Source organism: Onychomys torridus, chromosome 5 (genome assembly GCF_903995425.1).
Source record: "Onychomys torridus chromosome 5, mOncTor1.1, whole genome shotgun sequence".
In the NCBI taxonomy this organism is placed as follows: Eukaryota; Metazoa; Chordata; class Mammalia; order Rodentia; family Cricetidae; genus Onychomys; species Onychomys torridus.
The window spans coordinates 6,502,494-6,526,185 of NC_050447.1; the positions used below are offsets into that span (position 1 = coordinate 6,502,494).

A 23,692-nucleotide genomic window follows, 5' to 3' on the forward strand; every position below is an offset into this window, starting at 1 on the left:
TTCTCTCTTCCTTTCTGGTATCCTTCACGGAGTTGCAACATGGGTGCATGTTTGATCAAGTGATCAAGTCAATCAAGGGGCTATAATCACAGGAGGAAAAAAAAAACCCATCCTTTGGTCTAATGTACCCAAGATTGTCAATGGTGAGGCTCCTAACTACCCTACACTTACCCAGATCTCGTACTTGTACCTTTCCATTGTTTGCCTTGTATGCATACTTTACCTCACCAGCCTTTTGTGGGTATAATCTCTAGTTAGCATGCAGACAGTGCAGAGGCATCATCTCCAAGGACTGGGTGCATTTTCAGAGGTCAAACCAAACAATGGGACGTCACAGGTACTTTTCATCCAACGCTCCTACCTAGATGCTTCTCCAATTATCCAAATGTTCAACCTTAAATGCTACTTCATCTGTAAAACTTTTATTCATGGCCCTTAAACAAAACCCAACATGATTTCTTCTCTTATTGTTTTCTCCATATTTTGCAGTGTTTATGTTTATACTAAGCGACTTTGGACAAGACAGCTTCTGGGCTGACTTATTCATATAAAAAATGATGTGTAGTTTTGATCTTAAACATCACTGTTGTATGACCCTTTCCCAGGAAGGTGAGCACACAAGTCTCCTTACCTCCGCTAGGGAACCCAAGACAGGCAAAATGACTAGCCACATCAAGTCTGGTGAAGCGGTGAGTCCACTGTGCAAACAGCCTCATCACTGAAGCCTCACCCCAGGGTGGATGACTCCCGTGGCTGTGTAGATGAGGTCACTCTACCTCAGTTAGCCTTCCACTCTATCCCCACTCAAGCAGTAACCAAGACCACATGCAACTTGGGCAGAATTGCCGATAGCTGGGAGGAGAGGCTAGACTCTCAGGAGAGGGTTTGAACTCCTCACTCTCTAGGACAGAACATCACAGACCTGGCTTTCAGAGTTTCTTGCAGGCAATCTGGGCTGTTCTGCTTAAGGTGGTAACAGCTGTTATGCTGACAGCATTTCAGAATGGTCTCTCAGTGGTCTATCGTGTTAAAGGCTTAGCTTGCAGAATTGTGCTATCAGGAGATGGGGAAGTCTTTGAGAGGTGGGAATTAGTTGGAGGTCTTCGGGCCATTGGGGCATGCTTTCAAAGGGGACAGGAGACACCAACCTCACATCCCCCTTGCTGCTCAGCCACAAGGTGAGCAGTTAGTTCATTTCTGCTCTATGCTCCTGTAATGATGCATTGCCCCCTTTGTCCCTTACAGAGGTCTGAAGTCTGCCTCATCAAGTCTCAAATTACCTCCACACTGTGAGCTAAGAATAAACTGTTTCTCTTTATACACTGGCCATCTTAATCATTTATTTCAGCAAGGGATAACAAGAGTTGGGGATGGACTAGTAAGTATCTCCTACATTGTTATGAGGAAGAGAGAAATAATGTGGGGAAGCTGCTGGCTTGGTGCCTACGGCAGACCTGGGCATTCACAAACCACCAGCACCCTCCTCAGTCCACAAGCTTCTGTGCACAGGATCTGACCACTTGTGCCTTTGAAGGAAGAGTCTTCTCCAAATGTAGCTAAATCAAAGCCCTTTCCCAGGCAGACTTAACCAGATTTAATCATTTCCCGAGGAGTTCTATGTGCTTTGTATCTCTAGATGACCCAGTGAGGTTAGCTTTACCATCTCCATTTCACAGACAAGGGGACATGTGCAAGAAACATAGGGAATTTGCTGGTGAGGTCTGGGCACGAGTTCTAATTCTGTCAAACGCCAGGTGGTAGGGCCAGGACAGAACAGTCCACACCACCTTTGTCATTTTCTTGGTTTGTTTTCTTGTTATCTAGACAAATAGTTGCTTTGATTTTTCTCATTCCTTTAACAGAATATTCCCCAAAGACTTGCTCATTAACCTCCCATAGCAGATGAGAATGTTTTCATTAATATTTTACTAGAGTTCCATATAATTGCCCTAAAGCACAAAAGGCCTTCTTACACATCACATGGCACACCCCATGGACTCCATCTAGTAGGTCTCAATGGGTGAGATGATCTTTGTGTTTTATCTAGCACATCTTCAAGGCACTAATAGCGGAATACCCAACTTGCTAACTGCCCAGTAGCCAACAAAGAACTCAAGAACAGCAAAAGCAGTTTTCCACCAGGAAAGGGGAGAACACTTGACCTGAGCTTTTTATTTGTAGATAAATCTCCAGGTATATGTTATTCTTAACGGTAATTTTATTTATTCCCATTTGTCATTTCCATGGGTGTGTGTGTGGGCAGGGCGGGGAGTCCGTGTGCACGCAGAGGTCCAAGGTTGATGTTAGGAATCATTTTTGATGGCTCCTCTCCCTTATTCTTTGAGGCAGGGTCTCTCAGTCAAACCTAGAGCTCATGTATATGGCTAGTCTCCATAGCCAACCTGCTCAGGGCAATCCTGTCTCTTACCTTCTCAGGCTGGAATTGCAGGCGGGCTGCCACACCCACCCACTTATGTGGGTTACAGGGTGTGAACTCTGATCTTCACACTCACCCTTTACCTGCTGCACCCTCTCCCCACTCCAGCTTTAGTAATAATAATAAAAACAAACCAAAAAACTGTCTTACCTGTTACCCACTGATGCTGCTCACTGGCACAAGGAATGACACAGGCTGATGGAAAACAAAGACTACAGAAGGTTCAAGAAAGGTGGTTCCTGTATCTATGACACATTTCTAGGGCATTCGAAGCCTTAGGTGAATGATCCCCGACAAGTGTGCGATGACATCATCCCCCCTTAATGAGCATGGAGAGGTCCACAGGACCTAAGTAGTCCAGCAAAGATGGATAGGAGACTGTCACAGTGCAGGTCTCCTGGCCCAGGCTTTCTTTGCTGGCCATTGATGTTTCTGGAGGCAACAAAAAGAAGCAGAAATTTGGGTGGGCCTGGTCATTGTTTATGGGGAAACATTTTGTAGTTTCAGTGGGTGGGGAGTAAGACATTGTTTTCTTTTAAAGTGGATTTCAAGTGGTGGGGGGCTATAGATCCTTAAATTTTGTGGTTGTATGTAGACAGAAGTTTCTCTAGTCCCACCCAGCCCCACAGCCCTGCAGCCACTTATAAAATAATCAGAGGCTTAATATTAATTGCAAAATCTAATAGCCTATCAGGTTTCTTGCTAGCTAGCTCTTACAACCTAACTCAGCCCGTTTCTACTAATCTATGCATTACCACGTGGCTTACCGGTACTTCGACATCTTGCTTCTCCCAGTGGCAGCTTGGGGGTCTGCCCCACTCTCCTTTCTTCTCTCTCCAGATGGAACGTACCACCTAACCTTCTCTGCCTCACCGTTGGCCAAACAGCTTTATTAATCAACCAATCAGAGCAACACATATTCAGTGTGCAGAAAGACATCCCACAGCAGCTGTGTACCACGTCCAGGAAAGAATATGACACAAAACAGTGGCATTTATGATGACCTCAAATTGTTTCTTTTTCAAACAAATTAAAAAAAATCCCCTTGGTGGGAGAGTAGAGATCATCCCCTCCCAATAAAAACCGCACAATGGTCATCATTTTCTTCCGGGCAGTCTCAGATCTCAGCCCACATTGGCTACATTCTCCCATGGTTACCCTATGCATGCAACTTCAGTTTGGGAATCTACGCTTCCAGTTAACTAAGGGCATCCACCGGCAACTATACTGCCAAAGTTCCATATAGTACAACGTCTACACATCTGTGGGCTGGTGAGATGGCTCAGAGGGTAATGGTGCTCACCGCCAGGCCCGATGACCTGTTTGATCTTTGAAACTCACATCATGGAGGAGGGACTAGCTCCACCAGCTAACCTCTAACCTGTACAGGTGCACCATGGTACATGCTCCTCCCTCAAAAAATTGTTTAAGTTTACACATTTAAATTTTACTATTTTTTGGCCGGGCAGTGGTGGCATACACCTTTAATCCCAGCACTTGGGAGGCAGAGCCAAGTGGATCTCTATGAGTTTGAGGCCAGCCTTGTCTACAGAGTGAGATCCAGGACAGGCACCAAAACTACACAGAGAAACCCTGTTTTGAAAAAACAAACAAACAAACAAACAAACATTTTTTTCTTAATTCCCCCAGTTTTATGGATCCTTTCTCTTCTGATTTTAAATCACTCTGTTCTTTTAGCAAGTCAGGTTCCATGTTTTCGTTTTACTAATTGAGCTTTTTGAATATGGTAGAGAGTACTCAAAAGAGCACCATACCTTACTGATCCAAAATTTTAACATGCAAAGAAAGAAAATGACACATTTTTAATCAAAGTAAGCAATGATGACAGGTTTATTTAAAATTTTCCAGTAGAGAAAACCTGCTAGTGTTGGAATAAAAGTACTCAATGTATAAGAGCAGAGGAGAATAGAAAAAATTAACAGAAGAAAACAAAACCAAACAGTACAAAAAACAAAAACAAAATAAAAATGTTTGAAATGGAGTCCAATCAGGATCTTCTTTAAACCTGTGAATGATGGACAGAGCTACTAGGTTTGGCAAACAATTTATTCGAAAATTAAAGCCTAGGTCTGTGTTGTAAACTCCATAAAAACTGCTCATGAAATTCAAGCTTTCCATATGCTGGGTATGGGAACACAAAGCCAGTTGATTTGCAAATAAGAGGAATTATTCCTTTGCTCTCAGTTACAGGAATTAACCAGCTGCTTGACTGGGTGAGATAGAAGAAAAGAAAGGATAAAACTCTAAAAAACTGAGACACAGCAAATTCAGACACCAGCTTGTTCACTTAAGGCAGCAAACTGAACTTTACGGTATAGTCCACGTTTGCTTGCGGTTTTCATCTCCTCCCCCACCCCACCCCTCAGATACTTCCTAGATCCACTAGCCAGTTAGACTATTCATAACCTCCAAATATTCTGTATATACATATTTAGCAAAGAGCATTTGCCTGACAGCAGGACAGTCAGCATACAGTTTTAGAAAGATTACTATGTATGTCATAAAGATTAACCTTTACTTTGAAAACAAACAAAACCCCCATTTATTTCTAAACAAATAGTTTTAAAATATTATGAACACCCATGAGAAGATGATTCAGTGTGGGCTTGGAACCTGATGAGAAGCACACTCAGAAAGACTATCAACATTAACACTGCCCAACACTCCAGGCGAAAGGATTGCTTACGATCGCTCTTTTTCTTTTTCCTTCTTTTTCTTCTTCTAATAGATCATTTGTCCCTGGCTTGGCCATCTCTTTTTTTTTTTTAACTATGCACAAAAGTCCTGCTAAAAGTCAGCATTTTAGTTGATTATACAACAGAATGTCACAATGTAAACTAAATAGGTTCTTGATATCAACAGCATGTTACCAAGGCTTGTCAATCTCTCAATCCAACAGCTGGTCACAGAGGTCAAGTATTGTCAAGACTCCTCGGTCAGCCCTCATCTTGTCTGACACACCCATCCTTCAAGTACATGCAAGGCTCAATGGTGTGCAAGAGACTAAGGCCTGGCCCTTAAGACACCGATGAAATAGGATTGTGGGGCGAACCCATCTGGGTAAGGACTTTATCCAGCCACTGCAGCGGGCCATGCAGATGTATCTCAATCCAGCAGGGGGTGCTAGTAACATCCTGCCTGTGGTACTCCGCTCCCCAACCCTAGGAAGAAGAAAAAATGGAGTCAATTAACTCCCTCATCACAGGGACTCAGCCTCCTAAATAAAAAGATCATACCATCAGTTCATCAGTTTGGACTCATGGCTATGTCTCACAAGAAAAACAAAAACACCACAAATGCATGGGTAATTTGGTGGGTAACTTTTGGGGATGGACATTGGTCACTGAAAGTCCATCCAAGAGCCCCAGATCACCCATTCTGTTTGGTGTGGTGGTACACATCTTTAATCCCAGCATTTGGGAGGCAGGAGCAGGCACAATTCTGAGAGTTCCAGGCCAGTAGGTACAAAATGAGACCTTGTTTCAAATAAATAAAAATTACTATTCTTGGATAATTAAAGTTTTAAAATAAATTCAATAGTTGTCTGAATAAAGATATTTTAAATATTTATTTCCCATTACATTATTGTTATGTTAAAATTTTATTTTACATTTTATTTATTTATTTATTTTTGGTTTTTTTGAGACAGGGTTTCTCTGTGTAGCTTTGTGCCTTTCCTGGAACTCACTTGGTAGCCCAGGCTGGCCTGGAACTCACAGAGATCTGCCTGGTTCTGCCTCTGGAGTGCTGGGATTAAAGGCATGTGCCACCACTGTCCGGCTTACATTTTATTTTTTAAGACGTTCTTAACCCTGGCTGGCCTGAACTCCCTATTTAGACCAGACTAGCCTTGAACTCAGAGCTTACCCGTCTTACCCCTGAACACTGGAATTAAAAGCATGTGCCATCAAGCATAGCTTTATTTATTTTTTAGTATTTTATTTTAAAAAATCATGTATAAATGTATGTGTTTGAGTTATGCCTGTGGAGTCCTAAAGGTGTTGGGTCCTAGAGCTGGAGTTACAGGCTGTTGTGAGCCACCCCAGCTGGATGCTGGGAACTGAACCCAGGACCTCTGTAAGAGCACTAAACCCTTAACTGAGCAATCCCTTGCCCCTTTATCTGTGTGCCCATGCCCGGAGAGGACACAGATCAACACTGGCTGAGGTCTAAGGGATCCTACCTGTCTTTTATGCTGGAATTACACACAGCACTGCACCCAGCTTTTTGTTGTTGTTGCATTTTTGTGTGTGCATGCACTATAGTGTGCATGTGGAGCTCAGAGAACAGCTCTGTGAAGTCAGTTTTCTCTTTTCACCTTGATACATGTTGTATAGCAATTTCTTCAAAGATAAAACCTTCCATCTTAGAGGGAAGCTCCTTAATTGCCAAATGTTCTATAGGGAGGCGAAACATTCCACCTTATAGGCAAACTCTTTAAAACTCAGGAAGCAAACAACTCAAAAGCTTTAGGAAGTCCCTGAAACTGACAAGAGTCACTAGTTCCCTTCCTCCCCAAAGCTATGATATGAGCAGTAAGGACAGCTGAGACATTAGACCAACTAGGCTGCCTGGAAGAAGAGGCTCAGTCAGACCGACTGAGCCAGGAAGACATGCTCCAGCCTGTTAAGCTGCCTGTGTATTACGTAGTGAGCTCCAGGTTCTCAGCTTCTGTGAGCTGCCACCTGTGCTGCGTTAGGCTCTGGGGGACACAGAGCTGTTTTTGAGTTATTTCTGTTCCTATAAGTCACCCCAATAAAGTTCAATGGTTCACCAAGCTGGACTTCAGTAATATCCATACTCCGGTCTGTCACTGGCTCCCTATCTGGGGTGAGGAGACATTTGTCCATCCCCAAGAACAGCGTCATACAGCATCTCTCACAGGGACTGGACCTGGATTACCAGGCTGTGCAGTAAGAGCCCCCTTGGCGTTTTTCCTCTATGGAATGGGTACTGGGGATCCAAATTCAGGTCCTTATGGTTGCATGGGAGGCATCTCACTGAACAATCTCCTCAGCCCCTATTTTTAATTTTCAGACAGGGTTTTACTCTGTAGCCCAACTGGCCTGAAATTCACTACATAGTCCCATTTGGCTGCAAAGCTGTGGCAATCCTCCGGCCTCAGCCTCCCATGTGCTGGGATTACAGGTGTGGGTCATGCTTGTTTCCTTTCTCCCCATTTCTATGACACTGGGAATGAAACCCAAGGCCTCTCACGTGCTAAGCTACACACTCCACCACTGAGTGACATCCCCAGCCCTGTTAAAGCTACCATCAAATTCTCCCTTTACCCTCAGTAAAAACAGTAAAGGTGATGTCAGATGGACTGACATTCTTCTACCCATCAACACAGATCTCTTGATCTTTCAGTCTCAAAGTTCTTCCTGACACCTAGTCACTGCCTTGAAAAAATAGGTTCCATCATTCTTCAGGCCAAGATGGTGGTTTGCTAGATGGCTTCAGAAAGTCCAGTTAGAACAGTACTACTCCACAGAAGTTACCATGAAAGCAGGTGATGGTCTGTACCTGCACTCTCAGCACTAGTGAGAGGCTGAGGCAGGGGGTGACGACTTCAAGGTCAGTCTGGGCTACACTGAGATTGAGGCTAACCTAGGATATTCAACAGTGGCAGTCACCATACAGGCCTGTCTCTTTAGACAGTGAGTTCTTTGAGGTGGGGCTTGGCCTCTGACCCCAGCATCCAGGACGTTGCCAGCATGAGGCAGAAGCCCCACAAGAACTGTCTGGGCCAAACTTATTTGGGTTTTTCAGATAGGGAAGATTTGGTTTTTTACATTCAAAAATTCTATATTAACACAAAAAATCATCTCAAAAGTAACACAAGATTGCCTTGTAATGTCAGTAAGATGACCTGTGTTGTTTCTCTGAGACACTAAGGACAGGTAAACCGAGGCCCCTCACAGTAGACAACAGTGCTACATTAAGTGTGCAAAGCTTTTGTTACCAAAATATTATTTCTTGTGTGATGATTGTTATGTTACAGTCACTGAGCTTTAAAAAAATTATTATTATGTGTACATGTGCGCATCTATGTGCTTGTGTGTGCAAGTACTCATGGAGGACAAAAGAAGGTGTCAGATTTTTGGAGACAGAGTCACAGGCAATTATGAGCTGCCTGATGTGGGTGCTGAAAACAGGATTCTAGTCCTCTGTAAGAGCAGCAAACAATCTTAACTGCTGAGCCGTCTCTCCAGCCCACCACTTTTTTAGTAGATGTGTCTATCCTAAATCCCAGCCATATCCATCACACCTCGAATAGTCCTCCATGTTAGTGCTTGTTAAATTTTTTATGCTGTGTTAATCTTAAACCCATTGGGAGAGCCAGAGACTTTAGATGCATTTCTTTTTCTCTTGTATTGTCTTTTAGGAATAGTGGTAAAATATTTGCTGAAAGAATGATGTCAATACATTGTGAATGTGTAGCTTTGGGCTGGGGAGATAGCTTGTTGGTTAAGAGTACTTGCTGCTGTTCCAGATGACCTGAGTTTGGTTCTAGGAACCCACAAGTGCTCACAACTGCTTGTAAATCCTGCCACAAGAGATCTGACACCCTCTTCTGGCCTCCATGGGTGTGCACGTGCGTGTACACACACACACACACACACACACACACACACACACACACACACAAAGTAAACAAAAATAAATCTTTAAATATCTTATATTAAAGTGAAGGTTGTTTTTAGCTATACAAAAGTGACAGTTAACTGTTAGTTGTGTAATCAACAGGAAACAAATTGAGGAGAAAGCTCACTGGAGCACAGGAGTCAAAGCTTCTCAAAAATCAATAATCACAGCCTCATCAGGGATCTCGAATTATCAAGGTCCCAATTCCACCTGACCCCATTTTACAGACCAAGAGCAGAAGGTCTGAGAAAGCCCCTGCACCTCAACCAGTTAAAACAGCCACTTAGGAGATGTTCTTCCTTCCAAACAAAAAGCACTTGGGCAAGTCGCTGGACTCATTTTGAAAGTTGTCCGAGCCAAAATGCTAAGTCAAAAATTAAATGGCCCTTGTGAATAATGAACAAGAAGAAACTCTGTGGTCACATTTGCACACAACAGACAGGGTGACTTCTTTAAGGGGTAAAAAAAAGGCCTCCCTTAGTGCTGAAGAGGGGCCACATTCGGCCAGAAGGAAGGAAGACACCTTTGATCTGGACAATGATGAACAAGGCTCTGGAATCACCCCAGTGATGAACACATCACTAAACAGGCCTAACGAGAAGTCGGAGAGCTTTGAAGACAGCCATGAAAGATGACTGTCTCACCCAGGTTTGTAATTAGCTCTCTTCCTCAAGGTAAAGTGGGATAAAGATTTATCTTCGAGACTTCAGAGACAAGTCAGTTACTAGACTGTTCTGTCCCAGATACACATTTAAAAAGTTATTTTTTCCACGGCATCTTCAACATTTTCATTGCTTAGCAGCAGAAGACAGATAAACAACGACTTGGACATTCTCCTTTTTGATACTACAGAACGCTCAGAGAGAATGGCAAAGGCCTTGCTGACTTTTGAATTATACACTGGCACAAGATTTACTAGAAATACTTAAAAAAAAAAAAAAAAACCTGACCAACTAAAAATAATTTCCAGTGTGATTAACTCTTCCACTTTCTTATTTTGTTACATTATCCCCTCCCTGCCCTGTGTGTGAGTGTGTATATACATGTGTGGAGGCAAAGGACAGCTTGAGGGACTTGGTTCTGTCTTTCTATCACATGGGTCCCACTGAGCCACCCCCAGAGCCCTAAAAGTTCATCCTGTGACTGCTGAACTATAACCAATACATGCTGGCATCCTGACCACACTAAAAGCAAAGAAGGAGGATAAAGATGCATTTATTCAGCTCATCTCAGGATGATGATGTATTTAAACTACATTTAAATACATACCATTCTCTATGGCATTACGGTAGCTACAGGGCTGGGGACACAGCGCAGTGGGTGAGTCAGTGGCCTAACATATGAGGGACCCTGCAATGGGGTAGTGGAGGCAAACACTAGCTACTCCAGATGTAGAGCTGATGCATCAGGATTTCAAACTCATCCTCAGCCAGCCAGAGGCCCAAATGGACTATACTAGACCCTCAGTTTGAGCAGGAACAGCAAGATGGCTGGGGGTGGCAGGGAATAAAGGTGCCACAAGCCTGGAGACCTGCACAGTGGGAGGAGAGGACTACAGTCTATGTTCCCATGACAACCTCTTGGACACTGACACTCTTGTTAGATGCTGATAGGAATACATGCCAGGAAGGCATAACTTCAGATACTGTGAGAAAGCATTGGGGGTGGGGGAGGTGGGGGGCGGGGCAGCGGGGTCCAGCCCGAAAGAAATGGTGGACAAGGCTCGCTCACCTTCACGAAGCTCATTCGAATAGTGCACATTTTGGTGAGTTCATATACTGTCTCGAAACCATGGTTCACAGACTGTGCCAGTAGCTGAGCAAACTCTTGGTTGTTGAAGATTTTCAAGCTGCACCCGCTGGGGATCTTGCAGACAGTAGTGGGGTGAAACCCATGATGGTAGTTGCAGTTCCGACTCTGCACAAAGATGCTGCTGTCACTGAGGCACTCGGCATATACCTCTCCTCCAACGTAATAAAGGTGGACTCCTGTGAGAGGGTAAACCATGTCAGTCACAGGCTGAAAGGCACCAGGCAGAGTCAAAGCAGGATGCTCACACAGGCCTTCTGACAAACACCTAGTTAATTGTGTCACCCCTGTGTCAACCACTATGTTCAGGAAATAACAAAGTCTCTCAAAAATAATAAAGCATAACACTTTCATTTTGGTAAGTATTTAATGTCCCACTTGGCCAGAGTTGAAAGTATATTTGCACTCCAAAAATAGAGCGCAATAAAACCTGTAGTGTACTGGGGCATCCTGCAGTCTGAAGTCTTCTGCATGTATGCCAGGGCTAAATTGTTCAGAAAACTTCAGAGAGTGAGAAGGGATGACCAATAAGCACAGAGGAATGAAAACTGGGGTGAAGAATTACAGCTGGGGGCGGTAAGGCATGAGATCTAGTTAAAAACAAGAGCCTTTTAAATAGGAAAAAAAATGTGCTGTGAAATAAGAGCTCGCCAAAATAACTACTAAAAAGAATTGAAAACTTCTTACAACTCAGAATGCTTGGAGTCTGGGCAACACCCTGCCTTCACAGGCTGAAGGGGGAAGGCCTGGATGCCCTCCCAGTAAAGCTGGAGGAGGAGAGAACCAATCTGCAAAGCTGTCCTCTCATGCCCCGCTATCCACTCACAAAATAAATAAAACCAAGTCTTTAAAAGGGAATAATGACCCTCTGGCTAAGCCCCACAAGGTGGTAACAAGTGCCCAGCAAACAGGCAGGTGGTACAGCTTCAAGCCCCGCAGGTGACCCTGGCATGTGACTGTCTGAGGAAACACCATGTGCCTAAGACTCCAGTATCAGTTCTACCCACTGTGGCAGAAATCCATTTTGTTTAGAGATACAGAGAAATATATTTACGAGAAAAAAATACAGAGAAAACTATAAGAGAAAAAAAAAAAAAAAACCTCTTTCCCTGATAATAAAAATGATAACTTTTCATTTTAGAAAATTAAAGCAATATATGAAAATATAAAGAAATATTACCATTTCTTCAGTGACAGAGGAAAATGCTTGTTAATTAATAGTGTGCAGCACTGTGCCTGCTTCCACAATCATAAAGCTTCGGGTGCACACTTTCACATTTCTGTATGACTGCTGCTGTAACTGTTTAACCAGGCTCCCTCGGCGGATCAGTGTTGACACTAATTTTCTATTATTGCAGTCATGACAAATGTCACTGAACCGTTTTTTACTAATAAGAGAGATTCCTGGAACTTAAATGGCTGGATCACATTGCCAAACGATTTTCTAGAATGCTTGTGCTGGTTCACACCCATCAATACTGTGTGAGTGTCTTGAGGATCTGACCCACACCAGCCCTGATCCTAAGCTTGAACCAAAGCAAAGTGTTCATAGCTGGAAAATAATAGAATTGCTTTAACTTGTGCATGGGGCTGGGCAAACGCTCGAGTTAGTGGCCATCTGGGTGTCTCTTGTGGACTCACTGTCTTGATGACTCACCTATTTATCTCACTGACTGGATTGTAGGGTTTTAATCATTTTTTTATGAGTTGTGCATTTAGGGGTAGATATAAATAATTTATTTTGTATTTTCCAGTTACTCCTTTGTCTTTCAATTTTAGTCATTTTATATGTGTATGTGTAGATAGATACATAGGTAAATAGATAGATAAATAGATTTAGATAGGTTTCAGCCTAGAGAAGTTGTGTAGAGAGACAGATACATAGACAGACAGATTAATAAATTAGATGTATGTTTCAATCTAGAGAAGTTTAAAATACTTTAGTTGAATTTCTTATGAATTTTGTTGAGGTAGAAAACTACTTTTCAGAGCAAATATATTTTCATCGATCTTTTTAATTGTTTGCTTTTTACAGACACACACTAATCACTCACATGTGTGCTATACACTCAGGACCTTTAGGAGAAGCTACTGACCTGTTGCCATCCCGAGACTACCCTCTCACGTCAGTAGAGCATGAGTCTAATTTCACTTCACTGTTTTGTCTACACACTGACTGATTTACTTGTAGTTTTACAATATCTTTTTAGCCCTGATGTCACAATTTTTTCTTTACTCATCCATTAAAGTTTTTAACTCTTCTTATTCACTTTTTCAAATAATATTGACATCACACTGTAACCTAACTTGTTCTAAGTCACAAAATAATATAGAAGGACCCAGTGTCTGCTTGAAATGTTTTCACAAAGTTATAGGAAGAATTACCATCCGCTTGAAATGTTTCCACAGAATCAAGCCATGGCTTTAATGAACAAAGGCTGCCTGTATGTGCAGATTTTTCTCTCTCTTAGTATGGCCCTGTGGGAGGAAATGTCACTAGAGGGGCTTTGAGAGTCTAACGTCCTGAGCCATTACTAGTTCACACTCTCGGTGTTATACTTGTGGTTCAAGATGTGAGCCCGGCTTCTACCCTGCCACCCTGCCCCGCCCCTGCCGCCACCATGCTGCCCTGCCATGATAGAACCGTGAGCAAAAATAAACTCTTCATTATCTCTGGATCTTGAATCCAGTCTCAACTATGCACAGATCAAAAATGAGTTTTTAATAGCACCAACATTAACACTCACAGGTTGCCTTCTCGGCGTCATTCAACAGTACAACTATTTACACGATGTGGACTCCGCCGAGTGTGACTCAAAGGGCACCTGAAAGGTGAGGTGCGTAAGTTACACGATACACTGTACTGCTTTAGGTAAGGAAACTGAGCATCCATGGATTTTAGTTCCCACCATGGACAGCCGGACTTCGGTACTTAAACTGTCCAGAGCTGTGTGGTGGGAGCTGGATTCCGAGAGGCACCACCACTTCCGGCTTTTCTTCACTTTCTGCCACATGAGATGCGCCAGGCTCAACCCGTCCCAGCTTTGGAGGCAGCCAGTCCCCTCACTGGAGATAGTCAGCAGCAATGACCTGGACACTAGACGTGCATATCGTTACTTTGTCTCTTTGCCTTTTCAGTGTGCAGTCAGAGGGTGCATTGATAGGCTGGCATAAGGACACATGCACAAGAGCACATCAACACATGTCATGTCATTAAATTATGACTTTACACTGACATTTTCCAAGGAATGCCACACCCTTTCTTGCGTGCACGTTCCTTACTCCACAAGGAGAACTCAGCTCTGAGCACTACCCACACATTTAGTCACTGACTTAATCATATAATAAATACATGTAAATGTTACAGAACTGTTTTAATCTACCACTAACAATTAGCTAAGTCTATTAAGAAGAGGTATTGGGATGGCAAGATGGCTCAATGGGTAAGGGTGCCACCAAGCCTGAAGACTTGAGTTTGATTCCTAGTATCCACATGGTGGAAGGTGAGTACTGACTCCCACAAGTTGTCCTCTGATCAAGGTACTTATGCACACATGCACACGTGCACAACGTGTGTGCATGAACAAACATGTAATAAATAACTGTAAAAATTGTTTTAAAAGATATTTCACTTATAACAAAATTTAATATAGCATAGTGCCCCACAATAACAAATCAATGTCAGCTGGTACTTATCAATATAATGAGAGCTGGAAAACCACTAAGATCATCAATTGGAACAATTTCCAGACAGCAGCATCTGAACATTTGTTGTTTGCCACAGGAATGGCGGAGTCACTTATGGAGTCACAAGAGATGAACGTTTGCAAGAGTGGTAAAGGGAAGCTCACCTTTTCCAATATGTCGCCTGGTGTTTTCAATAGTGGAGTTCCGGTTAACGTTGGAGAGCAGCCCAAGGCAGAAGCGGTTCTTATTGTTGGAAGGATCGGTGAAACCGTCCACCAACACGCTTGTGGAGGAGGCGTGGAACGCTTCGCCCACACGGTTGTTGAGCTCATAGTACACAATAGAGCACCAGTGTTTTGGTTCTTCGTAAGCAACAGCTTGCACATCTGTGAGAGGGGAAAAAAAGGTTCTGCTGCTCACGAGTTGTGCCTGGAGCACCCCCAACCCGAAACCGCATCGTAAACTGGCTGAGTGCTGTGGAATGAAGACAGGCAGGGGCAGCTACGGTGATCACGTGGATCACCTTCTATGAGATCTGAAGTACTTCTTGGTAAGGGTGGCATTCCCCTTTAACTGGGGAGCAGTCTTCTCCAGTGACTGGCAGAAATCCGGATACCAGCCCAGCAAGCCCAGCAATAGCATTTGCTGGATACTAATGACCTATTACTTGCTCATTAACATACAGAAATAATAGAAATCACTCCTGCTGGCACACTACCTACAAGAAATACAAGTGGCCAGTGAAAAAGTGGTACAGGAACAAGAGGGGCCCAGAGATGTGCCGATAGGGCCGGTGAGGAAAGGAACCGCTTTTGGCAAAGCCTTGGCAGACCTCTGCTTTCTCAAAGCACTGAAAATCAGCTTCTCCCTATCGTGAAGAAGCTGCTTGGCTACAGGGGAGCTAGTGCTGGCCGCAGCTCCAGTTCTGCTCAGGAAATCGTGCCAGCTGGCCATTTCCCCGAATGAATCATATCTCTCTCATCCAGATTCCATGCTAACTTCCTTATATTTGCTTCATGCCGAGCAGGTGTGTTTGTCTCTCCCTTCCCAGAATGGGCCAACGATGGAAACTACCCAGCTCTACTGACAGGATGCAGCTCGGTTAGGCCCAATCTCTTAAGACTGATGAATCTCCAAACAGAAAATGCTTCTAACACTTTCAACCAACAGGCTGGGAAATGAGCCCTCTGCAGCAAAACCTCCACTAGCATGCCTTTGAGAGCCCAGGGATACAAGTCACACTATTGTCAACTTAATTAAGTAATTAGATGGGAGTCTCACGGAGTCTCGGTGTACCAATGTGAGAAATGGAAAGAAAATCCACCAGGCTTTGTGAAGGGAGGAGGACTCTGATGCTCTTAGCATAACTGCCCATTATTTGCCCGACATGCTGAAGTAGGCGGGCTGAAAATACACTGCTTCCCTTGTCTTCTAGACAACTCTTCCCCGTCACCCTCTGCTTTCTTCAAGGATCAAAGCTTCAGTGATTCACAAGTGCCAAACCCCAAAGAAGGCTGTGCCATCGGTCACAGAGACCTTTTCTCAGCTATCAGCGCTGTTAAAAATGCGATTCATCTAGCTTACATGTAGACATGTTTTTTCCTATAAAAGTCCAGAAAGGTTTTGTGGGACATATGGTCTTTATCACAACTATTTTACTCTACCTTTGTAACAACAGAAACAAACAACAAACAAACAACCCAGCCATAGATCAGATGTAACAAGTGAACACAACTGTGTTCTAATAAAGCTTTATTTACAAAAACAGACAGTGGGCTGATCTGTCTGTGGGCTGTAATTTGCTGACCCATGCTCTGGGAAAACCATCACAGGTAACAAAAGGAGAAAAGCCAACGTTTTTTCCTTTGAAAATACTAGGTGGTTTTTAAATTGACTCTAACGGGGAACATTTTTAAGGCTATTTAAAAAGAAGATGATCTGAAAAGTAAGTCTCTATTTGGGGGTCATGGGGCTAATCTCATCAGTACCGTTATAGGGTTCACACAGGGTATCTTGCTCCCCAAATAAAAATTCCAAAAATGGGTCAGATAGGGGCTATTCTCTCAATCAGACTCCTTTACTTTTTGACCCCCAATATCTAACGATGACCAAGACCCATAAAATATAGAAAGCCGATAAAGAAAACTTCAAAATAAAACCACTGATTTAAAAGTTATATGTTCTAATTTACTGAACTCTACAACCATGTTTCTTTTAGATTATTATCATCATTTTGAAAATTTATTTTTGGAGCAGTTAGGGTCATGCAGGGATTCCCCATATTCCCTCTCACCACCAAGATCCCCCATCAGAGTGGTACATTCAGTATAACTCAAGAGCCTGCGACATCACCATGCCAGACCAGAGTCTGCTGTTACAGTCACACGTGAGCAGGGCCTGCCACTGTTGTTATTACACTGGTAGACAGGCAGCATCACATTGTAATCCTTAACAACGTCCGAGCCGCCTCTCCCTCACTGAAATGGGGTTAAGAACAAAATAAGACAAATTCAGCAGGTATACTGCTTTTCAATTTCAACTATGTCACACCCAGGCTGAGCACTCGGTGGAGGCCTCCTCCAGAAGTTACTGACTGGGAGCTCTATCTTGCCAGAGCAGCATGGCACTGTACAGCAGTGTGCGTTTGGCACTGGTGGTGGGGTGTCAGTATCTGACTCTTTGCTCCCTTAAGCATACTCAGTTTGCCATTGTGGCCCTGGGAAGCAGGTGGAGTCATCCATACACCAAGTCACTCCCAGGCTGAAATGGGCCCGACGGTAGCTCCTCCTCCCCAGAGAGGGAACATGAACTCCAGTTCCACTTGTAAGTTCTTGAGGGGAGGGGGGTAAAATCTCATCTATTATTATTATTATTATTATTATTATTATTATTATTATTATTATTTTGTAATGAAGTTAGGCACAAGTCCAGAAAGAAGAAAACAACAGTCATTACTTGTTTCAGTGACAGATAAGGGCCATAAAATGGATGAGGCATATGCGAGTCTACTCTGACACAAAGGTGCTGTCGGGAAACCCTGCTATATGGATCACCCATGGGAGTCAGCTTTGCACTACTATAGACGGCCTGTTCCTCTTGGCCCATTTAAAGACACTTCTTGCAGCATGGATCTCAAGTTATTAATTACTGAAGACCTGAACACATGACCATCTAAACAACAGACATTTGTTATGGAAAACAGGACTCAACCATTTCCTCCCCACTGTCTGTATGCTCAAGAGATCTTTAACAACCTCATGGATATACAGGTATGTGAAACAGCTATACAAACCCACATTTATTGGTAATGAATCATAGATAAATGCATTTTAAACAGTTATTTGATATGTATGTATAAATGTATATATGATAATATGTATCAGTTAGCCATTTACTGAAGGTGAAAGCAAATTCGCATGCTAATGACATAGACATACTTGTTTTTTTACATAAACAATAAGTCTTGTCTGAATACTCAACATACAGCAGCTTCCATGTCCTCAGAGTTGACTGACAGTTCGGTTTCCTAACCACTAAAGCTAAGGTTAATCTCATCTACTAACCATGTAGTACAAAATGGCAGAATGCTGCTTAAGGCCATTTCAGAGATCGGTGAAAATTTGAGACCTCCACATTCAATTCTGAGGTCTCATATGAAATTGTGACAGAGTTTAAGTAAAAAGATGGGTTCTAGAGAATTCTTTCCATTAAACTTAAAACAACAACAGAAAACCTGTTTTCCATGTTTCTCAAATAGCTACCTTTTTAAGGTCTACCTGAGTGAAAGTAACATTTGGACATGGACAACTAACTACAAAGGGAGTGAGCAGCGACTTCTTTTACCTCCTCCTCTGTTCATTTCCGAGGGCAGTGAAGGTGCCATCATATTCGTGTCCATTGGCTGAGAGCCATCCTGGGCCATGGGGTCTTCAGGAGGCAGGTAAGCAGGTGGTGGGGTATCAGCTACAAAGTTTGAAAAAAAAATTACATGCTTAGAAATATATTCTGAGTTGAGACTTTTTGTGCATGTGTATACCTGTGCACATATATGCGGATGCATGTGTGCACACATGTATGTAGAGGTCAGAGCATAGCTTGGAGAGTTAGTTCTCTCCATCATGTGGGTTCCAGAGACTGACTTCAGGTTTCTACGAGGGCAGCAAGTGCCTCTGCCCACTGAGCCATCTGGCTAGCCCTCACTTTTGGGGGGGGGGGGGGGGGAAGCAAGGTCTCTCATGGCCTGGAGCTCTAAAGGCATTCTAGGCTGCTTGGCCAGTGAGCCCCGGATCTCCCTGTCCCTGCCTCCCTATGCTGAGATTATTATTACTAATCACTCATACTAAAGCCGCCTCCTTACCTCTATGGTGGCACCTGTCTGCTAGCCTAGTAGCTAGGAAATGAAGGCAGGAAGATGGAGAGATCAAGGCCAACCTTGGCTACATCAGGCCCCCCCCCCCCCCGTTCCCCCTCCAAAAGGCTAGATGCTAAAGACACTGGACTTAAGGTATAGTTTCTGAAAGCAATTGTATGCCCAAACTTTGTTTCCAGTGACATTAGAGTGAGAAGAAAAAAATGTAAGTCGGTCCCAGGAATCCCCTGCCTACCTAAGAGCAGGTCACTTTAGATCCACTGAGAAGAGCATGGAGCATGCTGTCAGGAGCAGACTCTGAGAACCCTGACGCTTGCTCTCACTGGTGTAAAGCTGCCTAACAGGATAGGTGAGGAGAAGCTTTCAGGCCCCAGGTAGCAGGAATCTGCTTTCTGAGCTTGCTACAACCTACTGACTGAGACTTTGTTTCCCCGTGGCTTTAAGCAGTCTCTCAGGATCAACTCTGCCCCAACCATTTGAGCAATAGCTAGCTCAAAAATCCCCAATAACAGAACACTAGGCAATGAATCAGCTTATCTCAGCTGTCTTCTGTTTCAGAATTTACATAGGGCTCTTCTGAACAGTTTCCAGCAAATAATATGATTACTGAAACCACACAGACGAATGCAAGCCTGGCATTTTCTTACTGTGGAACACAGGGCATTCGTTTCCTGCGCTTGAAAACCAAGTTCCTCATTGGCTTGTGAGCCCACCCAGCATGCACAGCAGAGCCTGGAGAACGAAATTTTACCATAGGGAGCCATGAATGCTTGGGTAAATACTCAGAGGCAACCATGGAACCCAAATAACAAACTCTGCTCCTTCAGGGCTCCCTGGCAACTCCTCCCATCTCCGACCAGCAGGCCTCCTGGGGCCCTCTCAGAGGTCTCTCCTCTCACTCCAGCTCCTTGCTGCTGCCACAGCAGAGTTAACTCTTCTTGCCTGGAGCCAGCAGTGAATTTACACAACAGGCTGGTGAAAATTCACTAGCAACCGTGGCACCAGCAGGGCTCCCAGGGGCCAGCGTAGCTGATGGTGCTCTGCCACCCCTGCGGAGCACAGCCCTTCTGTTCTCCTCTAATCCTGGGCAGTCAAGGACAAGACTCTTGATTCTTTTACTGGGGTTGTCCCTGTCAAAAGTCCTCTGAAACTGACCTTTTCCCCACTAACCTGTTCAATCCACCAGGCCCAATGGGCTGGCCAGGGAATGGGTGGATAGGAAACCACAAAATGTTATTAGTTTAGCTACTAAAATAATCTATCTCCCGTCTTCATCCCAAACACAAAAACAATGCAAAATAAATAGGCTGAAAAACAAGTGTTTAAAAAGAAAGGAGAAGAAGCAATGAAGCATGGATCACTTTCAATTCCTGAAGGTTCAACATGGATGTTGAAGTAAAATTTAATTAAAAGCACTTTAAGGGGCTCCCTAAACATGCCTGCCCTGTCTTTTCCCTAACAAAAATATTCATAGATTTCATGATGTTTTGTTTATCATGTTCTTCTTAATGTCAGCTGGCAAGAGCTCTGGCACCAATATTTGAGATGCTTGTTTACTAACCTGTAGTTTGAAAAATATAATCTTCTAATTTATCACTTATTTTGATAACTATTACACCATCCGTTATGACTGAAACAGGAAAATAACTGGTTTTTTTCTTTGCTAAGTTCAACAAGCAGATGGTCTTCAGCACTTTCAGCTGCAATTCCTTGTTGTTAAAAGTACATTTCTTGGGATTACATCACCGGCTAAATGCATCTAATTAAATGGGGGGTGTGATCCCTCGGGAACTAACTCTTCTGTGGCTGCAGTGATGGCAAGGGAGACCTTCAACGTCGGAAATGCTGGCCAAGGCCACTTCTCAGAACAGCACCGTGTGACATGACATTTCCCTTTCAGAGACTGGGACAACCAAGCCACTCCCAGAAGGGTGCAGCAGTTTCAAAACTTTTGAAAACAAGGGGAAAATATAGCAGGAATCAGACAGGCCATCCTCTTCCCCTCGATACACTGTTATTCTGAAGCACTGGCTCATGGGGCTTGTCCAGGGCTCACCCCGACCCCCGCAGGCATGCCCACCCGACTCCCCAAGGCAGGGTCCCAGAAGGCCCCTCCTACCTGGCATCTGGAAAGGGCTGCCTGGGTCTGAGCTGGTCGGGGAGTGAGGGTAGGTGCTGCTGCTGCCGCCCGGAGAGTTGGGGTAGCTGCTGTTGGGTGAGTGGGGAAACGGGTGGCTGCTGGGCTGCTGGAAGGAATCTGGAAATGTGGCGTTCAGTGGCATGTGAGGCTCATTCTGCCCCAGGTTGCGGAACTGCGCCAGAAGGCTGTGCTGAGGGTTATACTCGCTGTGCCTGGGAACCAGCACTGGAGGAAGGACTGGGCTCGGAAAGAAAACAGAGAGTGAGAAAAGTGAAAACCAGTGACCACCTCATAGGAGGTGAGGGCAGCGACCTGAACTCCACCCCGCTATCAGGAAAGTGACTCTCCACTCCAGAGTACAGCCTAGATCACAGGACCTCAGCCTACAGCAGCACCACTGGGAAGCCTCAGGACAGTTTCAGATTAAAATTAGTTGCTTTATTCCATTTTTAATTTTCCTATTCACAAAAAAGCTAAAGCATAATTAACAACATATATCACCAGCTAGCCGGATGGCTTCATGGGTAAAAGGGTTTGTCATACAGTGGAAGACCTGACCCCTGGACCTCAGGTAAAGGTGGAAGGACAGAACTGATTCCACAGTTGGTCTTGACCTCCACATGTGCGCTATGGCATGTGTACCCTTCACACACACACGCACGCACGCACGCACGCACGCACGCGCACACACGGCCCTGTGGCATACACTCACGATCCCAGTACTCAGGAGGGAGGCTAAGGCAAAGGGATCTGAGGCTGGACTCCAGCCTGGGCCACTCTATTTACATACGTACATATGACCACTGATACTCTCACGGAACAGTCTGCTCAAATCTGAGTTGATATGTATTGAATGGTATTATTTACCATTACGTGTTTTAATCGACACATTAACTCCTTTTTAAAATAAAAAGCAGTAAACAATGAGCACGTGACACCAAAGCCCAGGGAAGGCAGGCAGTTACACAGCCTCTGACGTTCGGGGATGTCCTGGCAGCCATACTTGGAAGCATCCTTTCTGTGAGGACTTGGATGAATGCACCCACTTCTCTGTGGTCCTCAATACCACACAACAGGGCCAAGGAGGATGCAGAGGTATAGTTATATTTGCCAACTGAAAACTCATGACAGGCCTAAGAGGTCGGCAGCTAGACAGAAGCAAAAAGAGCTGTCTCTGGGAAGCTGAGAGCCTGGGCGATGGAATTAGTCCTGCTAACCACAGAAAATCCTGGCAGAGCCGTCACCATATGGCGCCCTAGGAGGGATGGCTGCCTAATGTTGACTTATAGAAACCTACTTGGGGAACGCCGCCAGACCCCAATGAGTCCTTTAGTGACAAAGACCTTTGGAGGCCCCCCTGTTCTTGTGGACTCCAAACAGTAGAGAAAAGCAACATGTGTTAAAACTGTACGAGAGAAGGAAGGGGATTTAAATTGGCTACTGTGAATGGTGACCAGGACCCCCAGTGCACTTCCCTAAGGGAACGTTTGATGACAATAGACGTGGAGGTGGCTCTCCAGGAACCCTGTTCCTGCTCTACAGTGCTTCTACTGGAAGGCAGGCACAACATACGGGCTGTCACTGACTTAGCTGCGAACCTGGTAAAATAGATTTGGGAAAGTATTAAAATTCCTCACACTACATCTCATTTGTCCATTATTATAAAGTGATAACACTTGTGGATTTCCCGTGCTATTTGAGTATAATAATATGACATTTCTAGAATAGTGATGGGACCTGTCCAAAGCAAGACATTTCCTACTTCTGCCTTCCAACAGTCAACTGAGGTGGACACTACGTCAAAGAAACCCCTGGCAAAGGCCTCCTACTGCCAGCAGAACCTATCTCATTTGTGCTCTGAAACACAGCCCAGTATCTCCAATTTTTGATGGACGGACCAACATTCTTTGTCTTTTAGCCGCTGCAGCCTGAGTTAGCACTTCTGAACTGGCCACCCCAATCACTTGTTCCTTCTCTTGTTTTCTTCCTTTTTCTTTTCTTTGGAGACTAGGCCTCATGGGGACCATGCTGCCCCTGAATGTGCTAGGTAGCTGAGAACAACCTTCCAGGTGCTGGGACTCCAGGCATGTGCCAGCCTGCCCGGCTTTCCCAGCCTGCCTTTCCTGGTCATCAGCTAGAGGTCCAGCTAACTACTTGCAACAAAATGCGACATCGGCAGCGTTCCCTTCATTAAGCAGACTCTTCTTCCTAAGGCACCTATTTTGGCAGCTCTCAATGCCTAACAGCTTCAAGATCGGGACCGTGACTGTTCCTACTGCCAGCAGGTGGCGGTGGCCATGGGAGGGCACTGCACTTCCGCACCCCAAGATCTGCACAGTCCTGCTGTCATCTGCGTCAAGGACAGTGCTGAGATGGGCCCAGTACATCACAGAGATCAATCAGTGTTTAGATGACCGTGGACATGAACTGTGGAGCACAGCGAAGACGCTCTAGATGGATGAATGTGACAAGTGGCCTTTTTCTCATCTCTGACTGTTTTATGTTTCCATGGTGCTGTGGGTCAAACTTGGTGCCTTGTATACACTAAGCATGGACATTACCATTAAACTACACTGTAAGA

At 44.3% G+C, this 23,692-nt stretch overlaps 1 protein-coding gene across 2 annotated transcripts in view; it reads right to left on the reverse strand.

The window, feature by feature from the left end:
- Positions 1-4,270: 4,270 nt before the first annotated feature.
- The window catches only part of Smad1 (SMAD family member 1), a 62,163-nt gene continuing 42,741 nt past the window's right edge, over positions 4,271-23,692 (reverse strand). The window contains exons 3-7 of one of the 2 annotated variants that reach the window (XM_036187385.1): positions 21,091-21,348; positions 18,446-18,565; positions 14,767-14,988; positions 10,838-11,094; positions 4,271-5,619 (exon numbers count right to left, since the gene is read on the reverse strand). In XM_036187385.1, coding sequence (XP_036043278.1) covers positions 5,476-5,619; positions 10,838-11,094; positions 14,767-14,988; positions 18,446-18,565; positions 21,091-21,348 — 1,001 coding nt within the window. In that variant the 3' untranslated portion in view covers positions 4,271-5,475. The remainder of the gene's footprint in view (positions 5,620-10,837; positions 11,095-14,766; positions 14,989-18,445; positions 18,566-21,090; positions 21,349-23,692) is intronic. The other variant, XM_036187386.1, reaches the window with a different exon arrangement.